This window comes from Anoplopoma fimbria, chromosome 2 (genome assembly GCF_027596085.1).
Source record: "Anoplopoma fimbria isolate UVic2021 breed Golden Eagle Sablefish chromosome 2, Afim_UVic_2022, whole genome shotgun sequence".
Lineage (NCBI taxonomy): Eukaryota > Metazoa > Chordata > Actinopteri > Perciformes > Anoplopomatidae > Anoplopoma > Anoplopoma fimbria.
The window spans coordinates 1,388,754-1,402,289 of NC_072450.1; the positions used below are offsets into that span (position 1 = coordinate 1,388,754).

Consider the following 13,536-nt stretch of genomic DNA (forward strand, 5'->3'; position numbering starts at 1 on the left):
TAAATAGTATATATAACTTTACATAAATAGTATATATAACTTTACATAGAGAGTATTTATAACTTTACATAGATAGTATTTATAACTTTACATATATAGTATATATAACTTTACATAGAGAGTATTTATAACTTTACATAGATAGTATATATACTGTATATAATTTACATATACAGTATACATAACTTTACATATATAGTATATATAACTTTATGTATATAGTATATATAACTTTACATATATAGTATATATAACTTTATTACATATATAGTATATATAACTTTACATATATAGTATATATAACTTTACATATATAGTATATATAACTTTACATATATAGTATATATAACTTTACATATATAGTATATATAACTTTATGATATATAGTATATATAACTTTACATATATAGTATATATAACTTTACATATATAGTATATATAACTTTATGTATATAGTATATATAACTTTACATATATAGTATATATAACTTTACATATATAGTATATATAACTTTATGTATATAGTATATATAACTTTACATATATAGTATATATAACTTTATGTATATAGTATATATAACTTTATGTATATAGTATATATAACTTTACATAGATAGTATATATAACTTTACATATATAGTATATATAACTTTACATATATAGTATATATAACTTTACATATATAGTATATATAACTTTACATATATAGTATATATAACTTTACATATATAGTATATATAACTTTATGTATATAGTATATATAACTTTACATATATAGTATACATAACTTTACATATATAATATATATATAGTATATATAACTTTATGTATATAGTATATATAACTTTACATAAATACCATTTATGTAATTTCACATATTTTATAAATAGCTTTTTGTATATAAACTGTTTAAATAACTTAACATACCTATGCTATATATAAGATAACATATTTAAAGTATAAATAATAAATGTATTTACTCAGTAAATTATGTACATAATATATCAATAAGTGTAAATAAAATGTATAACTGCAGGACCTTGTGGAGCTCATGTGACTTTAGTTTTCTCTGTTTTGTGTCTCAGAGTGAAGATGAATGACGATGCGTTCGAGGTCCCTGAGAGGACGGAGTACCGCTACCTGGTGCAGGAGGAGGAGGAGGAGGAGCAGGTGCAGTACGTCCGTCACAGAAACTACATCAGCCCCCTGCTGGTTCTGTCCCGTCGCTGCATCCTCCTCATCTGCCTCGCCGTGGTCGCTCTGCTCTCCCTCGCCGTCTACCTGGGCTACGTCGCCCAGACGCTGCCTCCGGGCGTCGCCACGGTGACGATGGGATGCGGCGAGATCAGGGGACGACAGGTGAGTGTGGACTCCAGAGTGTCTTCATGTACGGGTCCATCAAAAGAGAAGATAAACATCAACAACTCCATATTACAGCCATCTTTTCATAATATATGAATCTGTTAGCGGAGGAAAAAGATTTATAAGAGAACTTTAAATGGAAGAATCAATTTATACAACAAACTATGTCTTATGTTGACCCATCAAAAAAACAACTAAACGGGGGATTATTTTCAGTTTTGATTTAGTTTTGAATCAAAGAAAACTAAATTAGTTTTTTTTCTCTGAAACTTAAATTTGTTTTAATTACAAATGTTGTAATACTCTGTCCTTCAATTTTACAAACAACAAATGATATAAATAAATAACAATAAAATTAATAAATAACAAAGTGGATTTTGTCATAAAAAGGATTTTTGGTTAAAATGGTACTGAGCTGCTCCAAAAAACAACTAAATCGTGAATTATTTTTCAGTTTTATTTTAGTTTTGAATCACAGAAAACTCAGATCTCCTCCTTCTCTTGAAGCTAGCTCAAAACTAACATCAGTCTTTTAACTAAAATTATTTTTTTCTCTGAAACTAACATTTTTGGGAATCACAAATGTTCTCTGACCTTTTAATTATTAGTTCAAAACAGATTCTTTTTAGTTTTTCTTGTAACTAATTTGACCATAAATGTTTATCACAGATACACAGATTTTAACATTCTGTCTTAAAATACTTAGAGAAAAGTGAGATAATATAAATTAAACTAGTCGTATATGTAAGCAGATGTGTGTATTTTTATTGAAATGATATCAAGCACAAAGCTCTCACTTCCTTATTTAAATCACTTTTGAATCCTTCCTTCCTCAGAAAAATGGCGCCTTCTCCTTTAAGGGCGTGCCCTACGCCGCCGCCCCCGTCGGTGTCCTGCGTTGGACGTCTCCGGCCTTGCCGCCGTGCCTCTCCGGGGTGACGGACGCCGGACGCTTCCGCAGCATGTGTCCTCAGGTGCGTCCTCTGTCCGGCCGTGGTCAGGTGATGGGTCAGGAGGACTGCCTCTACCTCAACGTGTGGACGCCATCGCTGAGGCCGGACGCCAAGCTGCCCGTCATGGTGTGGATCCACGGAGGATACCTGCACATGCTCAGTGGAGGAGAACCCGGGTACTCGCCCACCGAGCAGCTCGCCGCCGACACGGAGACGGTCTACGTCAGCTTCAACTACAGACTCAACGCCTTCGGCTTCATGGCTCTGGAGGTCCTGAGAGAGGGTTCTAAGACCAACACCTCAGGTCAGTACGGGGGCACTCTGGGAGTTTAAATATAGAATATAAATCTGAGTTTAATATATATATATAATATGTCTGAGTTTACTTATAGATAATGTATCAAAGATCACATATATACGGTTAGTTTACATGTAGATAATGTATATAAGTTTGTATATAAATATTATATCTAAGTTCACATATAGATAAACAATCTGAGTAAACATATATTCAGTATGTTTATATGTATATTTTATTTAGGTTTACATACATAGAGTTTATACAAGTGTACATATATAAGTTTACATTGCAGTACAAATATGTTAACATATACAGTATATATATGTTAACATATACAGTATATATATGTTTACACAAACAGTATATATAACTTTACATATTAAGTATACAACTTAACATATAAACAGTATATGAAAGTTTACATACGTATTTATATGAAAGTTTGTACTCAATAAAGTTAGTATTTCGACTCAAACACTAACAGTGAGCAATCAGCACCAACATTTCCTGTTTATGTAATATTATAACTGGTGCTTACATGTTGTGAATGATTTGAGCCTGAGACTCATTTTCAGGTCTGTCAGTGTTCGGGGTCACCAGAGGTCGAATGTCAGCGTTTTTTTTAGCATAAACATTTAAAAACATTAGTGTTTATAGTTTATAGTTGTAATAGTCTTTATGTGATTGTTTCAGAGCGTTGTGTTCAGTTAAAGAAGTTCTAATGGCTGTTTGAAATATTCATGTTGTTTACGTTGTTCTCCCAGTCTTTACCTTTCTCCATTAAGACGTGAATACTTAATGAACGTCAGTGACAAACGGAGCTCATTCCTCTTTCCCCTGAGGGACATTAATTAGTGTAATTATAGGTTACATCATCCAAACACGCCCGCTGTGACCTTAATGTGAAATGACCTCGTAGAATCAGAAAGCCTCGCGTGACACGATGGCGTGATGGAGGAGGGGGGGGGGGTGTCCTTCGTGGCCCCGTTAACTGACTCCCTCAGCTTCAGAAGAGTTAAATTTAGTTCAGAGCTGGTTTTGTTTCAGACGGAGGAAATGGGACGGAGGAAACAAGGCCACATCGTTGTTAATCTTTATCCTCCTCCCCCTCCTCCTCCTCTTCTTCCACAGGTAACTATGGCTTCATGGACCAGATCGCCGCCCTGAAGTGGGTCCAGAGGAACATCCACTTGTTCGGAGGAGATCCTGAGAAGGTCACCATATTTGGACAAAGCTCCGGTATGAAATGTGTCACTGAGTGCTGCTGTGACAAAACAAGTCTGTCAAACTTGTTTATTTTTAATTTATTTAACCAAGAGTAAAAGTTTCACCCCTGCAAACCCAAAAAACAGAATAAAAAAATGAATAATTAAGCCAATAGCTGTTTAAAAATCAAAACATAAATATCATCAGATTTTCATCTTTCCGACGGTCCTTGAACACATCATGTGTGAAAGCTGTCGTCAGAACTCATCTGAACTCATCTTATGGACCATATCCTTTTAAATAGAATTTCAGATTAGAGGGAAGTTAGCTCATGATCGTGATTTTAAAGGCCTTTCATTTTGAAATCCTACATCAGAATGTCCTGATTCTCTCTGGGTGAAGCTCTGAGGTTGTCGGCTATCCATTTGAAGTGAAATTAGTTTGTAACTTTAGACCATTTCCTTTTAAATCAAATGTGAAACTAGAGACAAATTGCCTCATTTATGGGATCAGAACACCACAAAACATTTGCGATTCAGAGAGTTAAAACAAACCTGAAAATGACATGATGATCAAATTATCCTTCATTTTTGGTAACGACGATTCTTAAAGGTCTCATGCATTTTTTTAAATTCTGCACCAGTTTCATTCCTGAGTTCTGATGCGTTGAATCAAAGAGGAGAAAGTCACAGAGTCTGATTCAACCGGACTAAACAAAAAGACACTTTCTGATGAATCCGTTAAAGCAGACTTTCTAAATTAAGACTCGTCCTCTGCTGAAGGTGGGACCTCGGTGTTGGCCCTGATGACGTCTCCGCTGGCGAAGGGTCTCTTCCGGGCGGCGGTGGACATGAGCGGCTCGTACGTCCTGAACGCGTCTCTGGAGCGAGCCGAGTCCGACAACCTGGTGTTCCTGAAGAAGACCGGCTGCAAAGACCGGACCTGCCTCGAACGTCTGTCCATCAGTCAGATCCTCCAGGTGGGAGACGGACACACGGGCCGACTCCGCTAGTTATTTAATAACTATAAAAAATACAGCACAGTAATTACTCACTTTTTAATCACCTTTATATTTGAGCATTTTTAATAAAATATGTGATTCATAGCTCATCTCTACGATAAAATGAGACATTTTGATGGATTATTACGTCCAAAGCACCTGAATGAAAGTTTTCAATTTTACTGTTTAATTAAGGAAGTGGACTCTCAACTTTATAAAACCAGAAGCTGTAACTTAAAAGAATAAAAAAAGCTTGTATTAAATTCAGTATTTTCCACTATATCCTCAAGATGAATTATGAATAATGTATTTTACTAAATGAAATAACGTACAAGCTCAGTCAGTCAAAAGAATAACTACTTATCATTAATACGAGCAGCAGTTGAGTCACATACCACTTTGAACAGCGTGTTTTAATTTTATTGCACCGTAACATTTTAATAAGTTGACTTCACCCTAAAAAAAAGTCACGAAACAGATTTCACCAAAACTTTAAAGTGAAGTGGATCGTTCATTATAAGTTGTTAAAGCTGAAAATAATTAGTGAGAATAACATGTAAAAGCAGAAATTATGAATTTTATTGACGTGAAATGTAAGTTCAATGTCCGTATTAAACATGACTATGAAAATATCAGGAAACCGTTTGCTTTAACATTTCAAATAAGATGAACTACAAAGTGTTTTTTGTTTTGAAAGACATAATAAAGTAATTTATTTTTGAGTTTTCTCCGCAGGAATGTTTTCAAACTTCAGATTTAGTACTTAAAATGCTCGACACGCTGTTAAATTATTGAAATGAAAGTACATTTGGTTGGAATGCAGATTATTTTTCAATATGATGAACAAACATTATATTGTTATTCTTTTTTTAACAATATAGTGTAACAGTTATAAATCTACATTTTTATCCCGTTTTCTCAAACTGTCAATGCGGTCAATTTATTTTATTATTTAGTGTTTAATATGGTACATTTTGTATTGAATGGCAGTTATAAAACATCTCAGTGTGCAAAGAGCTTTGGTAGTTAAATCATTTGTCCTTTCTGTCTTCCTCTGCGCTGTTCTGTTTTTTTCTCTCCATGTTTTTCCACATACTCAAATGGTTCAATGCACAAGATGTGTAACATGATTTTACTATTTCTCTACTATTGTTTAAAACACGTGTGATTGCTCAAGTTTTTGAATGTTGCATCTCTATATCTCTACAATGAAATGTTTTCATAATCTAATCTTGACAAAACACCGTATTTGGAGTTTTATGAGTATTAACTTTTCTCAGCACCTTTTAATCCTAAATATTCATAACCCGTCCCCCCTCCAGGCCGTCCCGTGGCAGGACTACCCCGCCTGGGCCGCTGACGACTTGACAGATCTCCCCACCAGAGGGCTCTTCACCGGCCCGGTCGCCGTGGTGGACGGTTACGTCCTGGAGGCTCCGCCTTTCGAAGTTTGGGAGAAGAAACGAGGCCACAGTGACGTTCCTTTTGTCGTCGGGACGACGGAGCAGGAGGCCGACTTCAGGTGAGAGATCACCTGGTTCAGGGTTCATTAAGGTCAGCAGTGTCCGTCTGTAAAACTGACCTGAGACGTCTTGTTTCACTCTGCAGCCCTGCAGCTGCAAACATCTCCAAGTGGACCTGGGAAGACTACCAGTGGTTTGTAACAGGTAACATCTGGAACATCAGCTAGTTTCTGGGCTTTTTTGCACTGTGGCTTTGATTTTCACTGTAATATAAAAGTCCTGCTTCTTTATGGAAACAGAACAATCATGACAAAAAGTAAAGTGAACTCAAACATGTCTTTAGTGCAGAATAACACAGTTGTAATGATTTAAATCATAAAAAAGAAAAAACACAAGATGAATTTCTTTGATAATTTATTTTACAAAAATTGGAAAACAATGGAATCTTTATATCCAACATGTTTTAAGTGTCTTCAAATGTTACAAATAGTGGGTAAAAATGGTGGCTCTACGTTCTGTATATATTGAACTATTTACATTTTTACATCCTCTACTTCCAGCCTCTCCTCTCCTCTCTGCTCTGTGTTCAGCAGTCTGAAGTTCAGTCCAAGCTTCACTTCATTTTTGTCACATGACACACATTGATCTCAGATTAATCAATCATGGATTCCTAGTTGAACTGAGGAGCTCACAATTTAATGTTTTTTACAGAATCTGTTTATTTGGGGCAATTTTTTATTTTTTATTTTAAATGAGACATGTAGAATAAAGTGTTTTTGAGGAAATATCACAATTTTAAGCGTAGTTTCGGTTATGGTTTCTGATGAAAGCATTCCTCGCACATGATGGGAAAGTCTGATGATAATGGCGTTTTTTTACAGCTTCTGTCTGTGATCAAAAGTGTAGTTTTGGCGTTTTTTTTAAAGAGGTGCTTAACATGATCAAAAGCATGGACGACCTTTTAATGGTCCTTTTGAGATCAAAATAAAGAAAATTACTTTTGCAATATTCCTTTATTGTAATTTGTAATACCAAAGTGACAAAGCTCATATTCAATTATCAAAAACAAATTGCATCCAGAAAGCTTAATGTCTTAAGATCCCAAAAGTCTTTTTCAAGTTCCATGTTGAGGTTAGTGGGGCAGAATACAAAAGGACCTCAGATCGGGACTCATGTTGTGAAATATAATGTCACTACCAGTCAGCGGAAGATATAGAGTTGCGTGTCGTCTGCATAACGGTGGACATTATTATTATTCCTACAGATAATCTGACCCAAAGGGAGCATATGAATAGAAAATAGTATGGGACCAAGTATTGAGCCCTGGGGAACACCACAGTGTCCTTAATACCGACACAGTGTTTAAGGAGATTTATGAGGATATTGTACCAAATGCGGATCTCAAATAGAGCAGAATTGTAACAGCACATCATTGGTCATAAATGTAACCGTTATTCGTGAGTTAATCATTGTCTCGTCACCTCTCTGCTCCTCTCAGATAAACTTCAGTCCTTCGGTGGGAATCTCTCCAAAGAGGCGTTGGAGCTGTATCCGAGCTCCGCCCTCTGCCCGACCACGGACCGCTGTCCGGAGAGATCCTACACCACCATGGCCTCCGACATCAGGGTCACCTGCCCCAACAACGACCTGGCCTGGAGGGCTGCAGGTAAACTCATAGTGCTTTGTTTGTTGCATCTTAATGTTTTAAGTGTTTTTAATCTTTCTCTTACCAGTTTGTGTGCAGACTTTATTCTGTCATCTTTTCATTTTAAACCCTTTGAACTTGTCGTCACATGTGTTCAACATCTGTTCATAACTAAATATGACACATCATGTAAAAATACATCATGTGTTATGAGTCCAGTTCCTTCATATTTAACATGTCTACAGTTTGTTGGTCCGAGGAAGCTCTGTGTTTTCTCTTTCCCATTTAAAGAGCAGCTCTCAGCCTTCACTCAGTACTTTAGTTCATCAGAGCGTTTGTTTTATTCTGAAAAACAAAACCTGGCCCCACTTTATTCTGAAAAACAAACCTGGACCACTTCCCTCTGATGAGCTGCTGCAGCTCCTGAATGACTTTGTGCTTCGTGTAGGTTTTGTGCCTGCGAGGCTTGTTAAGCTCAGTCAGCGGTGACGCTCTGAGTAAACTGACATTTAACTGTTGTGAGAGGCAACCGCAAGGCATGCTGGGTGATTTTCTTTTTCTGCTTGGTTCATTGGTTTTTTTATGTTGCACAGCCTGTTATTATTCCTGTTACAGAATAATGGGCCAATCTGGATTGATGATGAATAAGGGAACAATTTTATTTCCAGCAAAAAAGCTTCTAAAACAGCAAAGTTTGACTCAGATATTCAATAAAACAAATTCAGCAGAGCGACATTTAAAGCCTGGAGATATTTGTCTTAGAACATTTAATGAAAAGATCAAAGCACTTAATGTACTACAAAGTATTCTGTGAACAGCCTGATATCTCTTCTTCCTCTAAGCTATAGAGCACCAAATGTGGATTCATCCGCCACTGAAAATAGTCCCCAACAAAGTCACTATTTCCCCCTGTATGTTTGATGAAACACTACAGTTATCAGCTGTTTGAAGAAGTAACTGATTGAAACTTTATATTTGTGAGGAGTTTTGAAAGATTTACGTCTTCAGCAGGAACCAATGGGCTTTGAGCTGAGACAGGAAGTCAGACAGTTTTTAGAGACGGACACATTGTAGATTGTTTTCATCCTTAAATAACTTTAAAAAAATAATAATAATTAAATATGACCTCATGTTTAGTCCTCTATTTAACACAGCAGCTCTGAAACATCCTGTCCTCCGTCATTAATGGTCTCCATGTGAAGAATATTTTTATATCTGACATTATTTTACTTTATTTTGTGGTGAAAGTTTTTAGAGAATTTAAAATATAAATATTAAACTTGGTCAGCAAGTTCTCAGTGTATCAACATTAAACTTCCCAAGTTTATTTCTTACTCTGAGACGATTAAGTTTCCTGAAAATGTTATGTTTGAATATGCAAATGAGACAATATTTAATTAACTATGTTCAAAGTAATTGTTTCATTTTGTTTACATATTAGAGTCAATTTAGAAATCTCTTTGTATCACTCCATAAATCAGAAAAGACTGTCAACAGTCATAGAAAATTAATAAAATGTTGTATAAATCAGGCTGTGAATGATATGTGAACAAACCCCTCTGTAGAAACCTTCAGAATATAGAGAGGAATGAAGCTGTAAAGTTTGGTGTATGTAAGAGCTACTGAAGTGGAGATTTATGGATCAGAGTCTGAGAAAAAACTCATTTAGAGAAAACGTCCTTTAAAGAAATGTTTAGTTAAATTACATACATGTTGAAGACTCTACAGGTGAATAGGGTAAAAAAAATAACTAATAGATATCAACATGAAACTTCACCAGATGATTACTGACATTAAGATGATTATTTGTTGTATTACAAGTTTTCTGAAATGTTATGTTTAAATATGCAAATGAGGAATTATGTAATGGTAACTTTTGGTGAATTTAGTAGAAATCTACAGACGCAAACAGACAAAGTATAAAAACAAATGTTTTCTTTACACGAGTCGGAAAGATAATGTGTTATTGAAGAAAAATAGACCAAAATCTCTAAATGTATTAGTGCATTAAAACAAGGTTTTGCCTGTAGAGTCTCATCTTGGTGTAAAACACTCATGATTCTACAGACAGAAATATGTTCGTTATAATATAAAGTTATTTTCCTCTCTTTCCCTGTTAATATATAATAATCCTCTCCCTGTTCAGCGGCCCTCGACAGTCCCGTGTACCGCTACGTGGTGACCCACACGCCGTCCGGACCGGTCAACGTGTCCGCCGACCTGCTGCCGTTTCCCAGCCGGTTCTCCTTCCACTGTCTGGACGCGGTCACCTTCTTCGGCGGGCTGGAGTCCTTTCTGGGGAAACCTCTCTCCGATCGGGACAAAAGCTTCCAGAACGTCATCAAACGTCACCTCGTCCACTTCGCCAAAACAGGTGAAGAGGCTGAAAATAATAATTGAATTGAAGAAATATGCAGATTTCTGTTAGTCGACTTTGGCTGCATCAATCTCATCTTATTTAATAGTTTATTATTTCACTAAATATCGTTGATACATTTCTTCCCATTATTTAAACATCTTTACTTTTTTTTATACATGTGTATATTTTCCCTACGGATGATTCAGTGCATACATAAACAAACAAACAACAGCAAACAAAAGAAAATGACACAGCCTCTTTTTTTATATACTTTATTGTGTAAATACTTATTGTTGATACATTCTTTTCCATTATTTAAACATCTTGATACATTTTTTATCAATTTGTATCTTTTCCCTGCAGATGACACAGTGCTGACATAAGCTAAAAAAACTAAGAAAATAATTTAATCCAAACATCTCTCTGGTCTGGAATCCGCCAAGAAAAGTCAAATATGGAAGTAAAATGTACCGATTGTTTTGTGTTAAGTTTCACGTGTCTGTGATGTTTTTTATTCTTCTGTCCTGCAGGTAAGATGGAGGATGAGTGGCCAGAATACCCAGCAGCCACTGCTCTCCTGTCTGACCGGCTGTCTGCGGTCCAGAACTACTCGTCAGCTCGATGTCATCTGTGGAAGAAGAACGGCCTGTACGCGTATGCCTGGATCAACTGACCAACCAACCAACCAACCAACCAACCAACCAACCAACCAACCGACTGACCAACAGACTCAGTTATTCATCACCAGAGTTCTTTTTGACATGGAGGTGATCTCATGTAGCCAGACCTCCGTCTCATCCAGCAGCCTTTTGCAAACTCTATAAGTTTTGTTGGTTTAACGTTTTACTTGTTGTTTTTGTATTAACAGCAGCCATATCTGTGTTTAAATATCCCCAAATCTCCATTAACCTCAAGGGTTAGTTCACCAAAATGACTTAAAACCAGGCGGCAACATCAGGGTCTGATGAGTGAAGCCTAAGCTTCCTGTCTTAAAGCTGCATTCTCTCTCCTGTCCACCAGGGGGCGACTCCTCTGGTTGTATAGAAGTCTATGAGAAAATGACTCTACTTCTCTCTTGATTTATTCCCTCAGTAAACATTGTAAACATGAGTTTATGGTCTCAATCTCTAGTTTCAGGTCTTCTTAACCTCCAGGTTTTCAGATGTCTGTCTTCACACCACTACAATGAAAGTTATGTCTAAAATAATGATGTGATAGAAGCAACAGAAATGTGTCTTGTAAAATGTACATCAAACTGGGAGTTTGTTTAAAGGGAAACTTTCAACCTGGATGTTTTTGTGTCAAAGTCACTTCAAGAAATTGAGTGAGAGAGCTGCAGTCACTGTAATCACTCGGGGCAACTCGTCACTTGTTGTGGACGGACATTAGTCACTAAGTCAATAAGGAAAGAATCCAGGTTGAAATATAGAAGTTACTCTTTAACAGTGGGAGGAGCTTGAAGGAAACATTTAGACCAAAGTTATTAATATTGTGCTTAACAATCAGGGTTATGAGGGAAAGAAGAATAGTTATTGTTTGTGTCAGGTCAGTGTGAAATGTGAGGAAAGTGAAGTTACAGTCTTTTTGATTTGATTATCTATAGAAAACTGCCATGGCTGAATATTTAGAATATTTTGACAATGTGGATGTGACGCAAGATTTCAGAACGAGACTTCTCACAGTGAGTCTTGGTTGGAAACAAAAAGCGAAAGGTAATGAAAAACATTTTCTCTCTCAGTGGGGTCCTTTCTATAATGTTGTTTTTCATCATGACAGGCTCAGATTATAATTATAAGTGTCTGAAAAAAGTTTCGCTCAAGGATAAGTCTCCTTCAGAAATCTTGCGATGTGACGTGTTTCCAGAAGACAATGGTGGAAATGGTAGAGGCAGAGTTTGTTGTGTTTTTATTAAAGAAAGAGTATCTCAGTGTTATCTAAAAGATTTGGATTTGGACAATATGGATTTGATGTAAGACTTCTCAAAATGAGTCTAGGTTGGAAACAAACGAAAGGTAAAGAAAAACGTTTTATTTCTCAGTATGGTCATTTCCATACTGTTGTTTTTGCCAAGACAGAATCGGATTGTTATTATAAGTGCCTGACAAACTTAAGGAAAGTGTCTCGCTCTAGAAGTCTCCTTCTAAAGTCTTGCGATGTGACGGGTTTTCGGAAGACAACAGTGGAAACGCGAAAAAGAGATTTTGTACAGAAAGTGTATCTCAGTGTTTTCTAAAAGATTTTCACTATCAGTGCTGAATGTTTGTAAAGCAAGATAATCAACATCAATGTAAAAATTAACAAAAACATTAACAACATAATCCGCTCAGTTTCCTGCCACGTAGAGTTGCCGTTGGTAGAAGATTGTAGAGAGAAAGGAACGAGAGAAAAGTGTGAAAGATGGATTTAATTTTGTGTGTTTTATTGTAACCTGTGAACGTGTCAAACAGTCAGTTTGTTTTGTGAACTTGTGAAGTCCTGTGTTTGAACTGATTCTTAACCTCGATGCTTTACCACTTAAACTTTTGCACTTGTTACTTTAATATGAATATTTCTTTGCACTCACAGTTTTAGTTGTTTCAACCAAAGTTTTTCAGTTGATAACCTTTTTTGTTCCAGATATTTAGTGGATCAGTTGAGTTTGAATACAGTAATGTACATTAATCTGTCTGAACTAAATCTAAATCACAGTCACTGGTCACCATGTGGTGGTTTTTAACCACTTTCTAACCTTTGTATTGCTTTTTTAATGCTTTTAAAACAGTAGTTATTCTTGCAGCATCATGCTTGGTTGTGTTTTGATGCAGAGACTTTGTCACTTTTTATATGCTCAATAAATTGCCACCACATCACTGATTTAATTTACATTTTGTTTTTATTTTGTTGTGAACACTGAATGTAGTATTTGGTTTATTTTATACTTCCAGATTGATCTCAGGGTTAAAATGGTTAAAGTTGAGTTTTGATGGTTTCAAGTCGGTAAAACACTTTTGGATTTGTTTTATTTTTTTACAGGAGAAGTAATTGAGAGAAACTGTGAAAAACAAAATTTATAACAAATTCAATTATATAAATACAAACAATACATTGTACTTGTTGTCATGTAGAAAACAAAGTAGCACCAGTGAAAGTACAGCATTCATTTAATTTACTTGGCTAAACTTTCACACAATTAAATATGTGACAGTTAGTTAGCATAGTGGCTAGCTGTGTTAGCATTAAACTGATCAAAGGAACTAAATCCTGCTAA

At 35.8% G+C, this 13,536-nt stretch overlaps 1 protein-coding gene across 1 annotated transcript in view; it reads left to right on the plus strand.

The window, feature by feature from the left end:
• si:ch211-71n6.4 (para-nitrobenzyl esterase) overlaps positions 1-13,142 on the plus strand; it is a 14,150-nt gene extending 1,008 nt beyond the window's left edge. Inside the window, exons 2-10 of the mRNA XM_054612471.1 lie at positions 1,086-1,359; positions 2,199-2,619; positions 3,748-3,855; positions 4,605-4,801; positions 6,145-6,344; positions 6,431-6,489; positions 7,784-7,951; positions 10,077-10,304; positions 10,820-13,142. Of these exons, the coding sequence (XP_054468446.1) occupies positions 1,093-1,359; positions 2,199-2,619; positions 3,748-3,855; positions 4,605-4,801; positions 6,145-6,344; positions 6,431-6,489; positions 7,784-7,951; positions 10,077-10,304; positions 10,820-10,962 (1,791 nt within the window). The 5' untranslated portion in view covers positions 1,086-1,092 and the 3' untranslated portion in view covers positions 10,963-13,142. The remainder of the gene's footprint in view (positions 1-1,085; positions 1,360-2,198; positions 2,620-3,747; positions 3,856-4,604; positions 4,802-6,144; positions 6,345-6,430; positions 6,490-7,783; positions 7,952-10,076; positions 10,305-10,819) is intronic.
• The last annotated feature ends 394 nt before the right edge of the window (positions 13,143-13,536 follow it).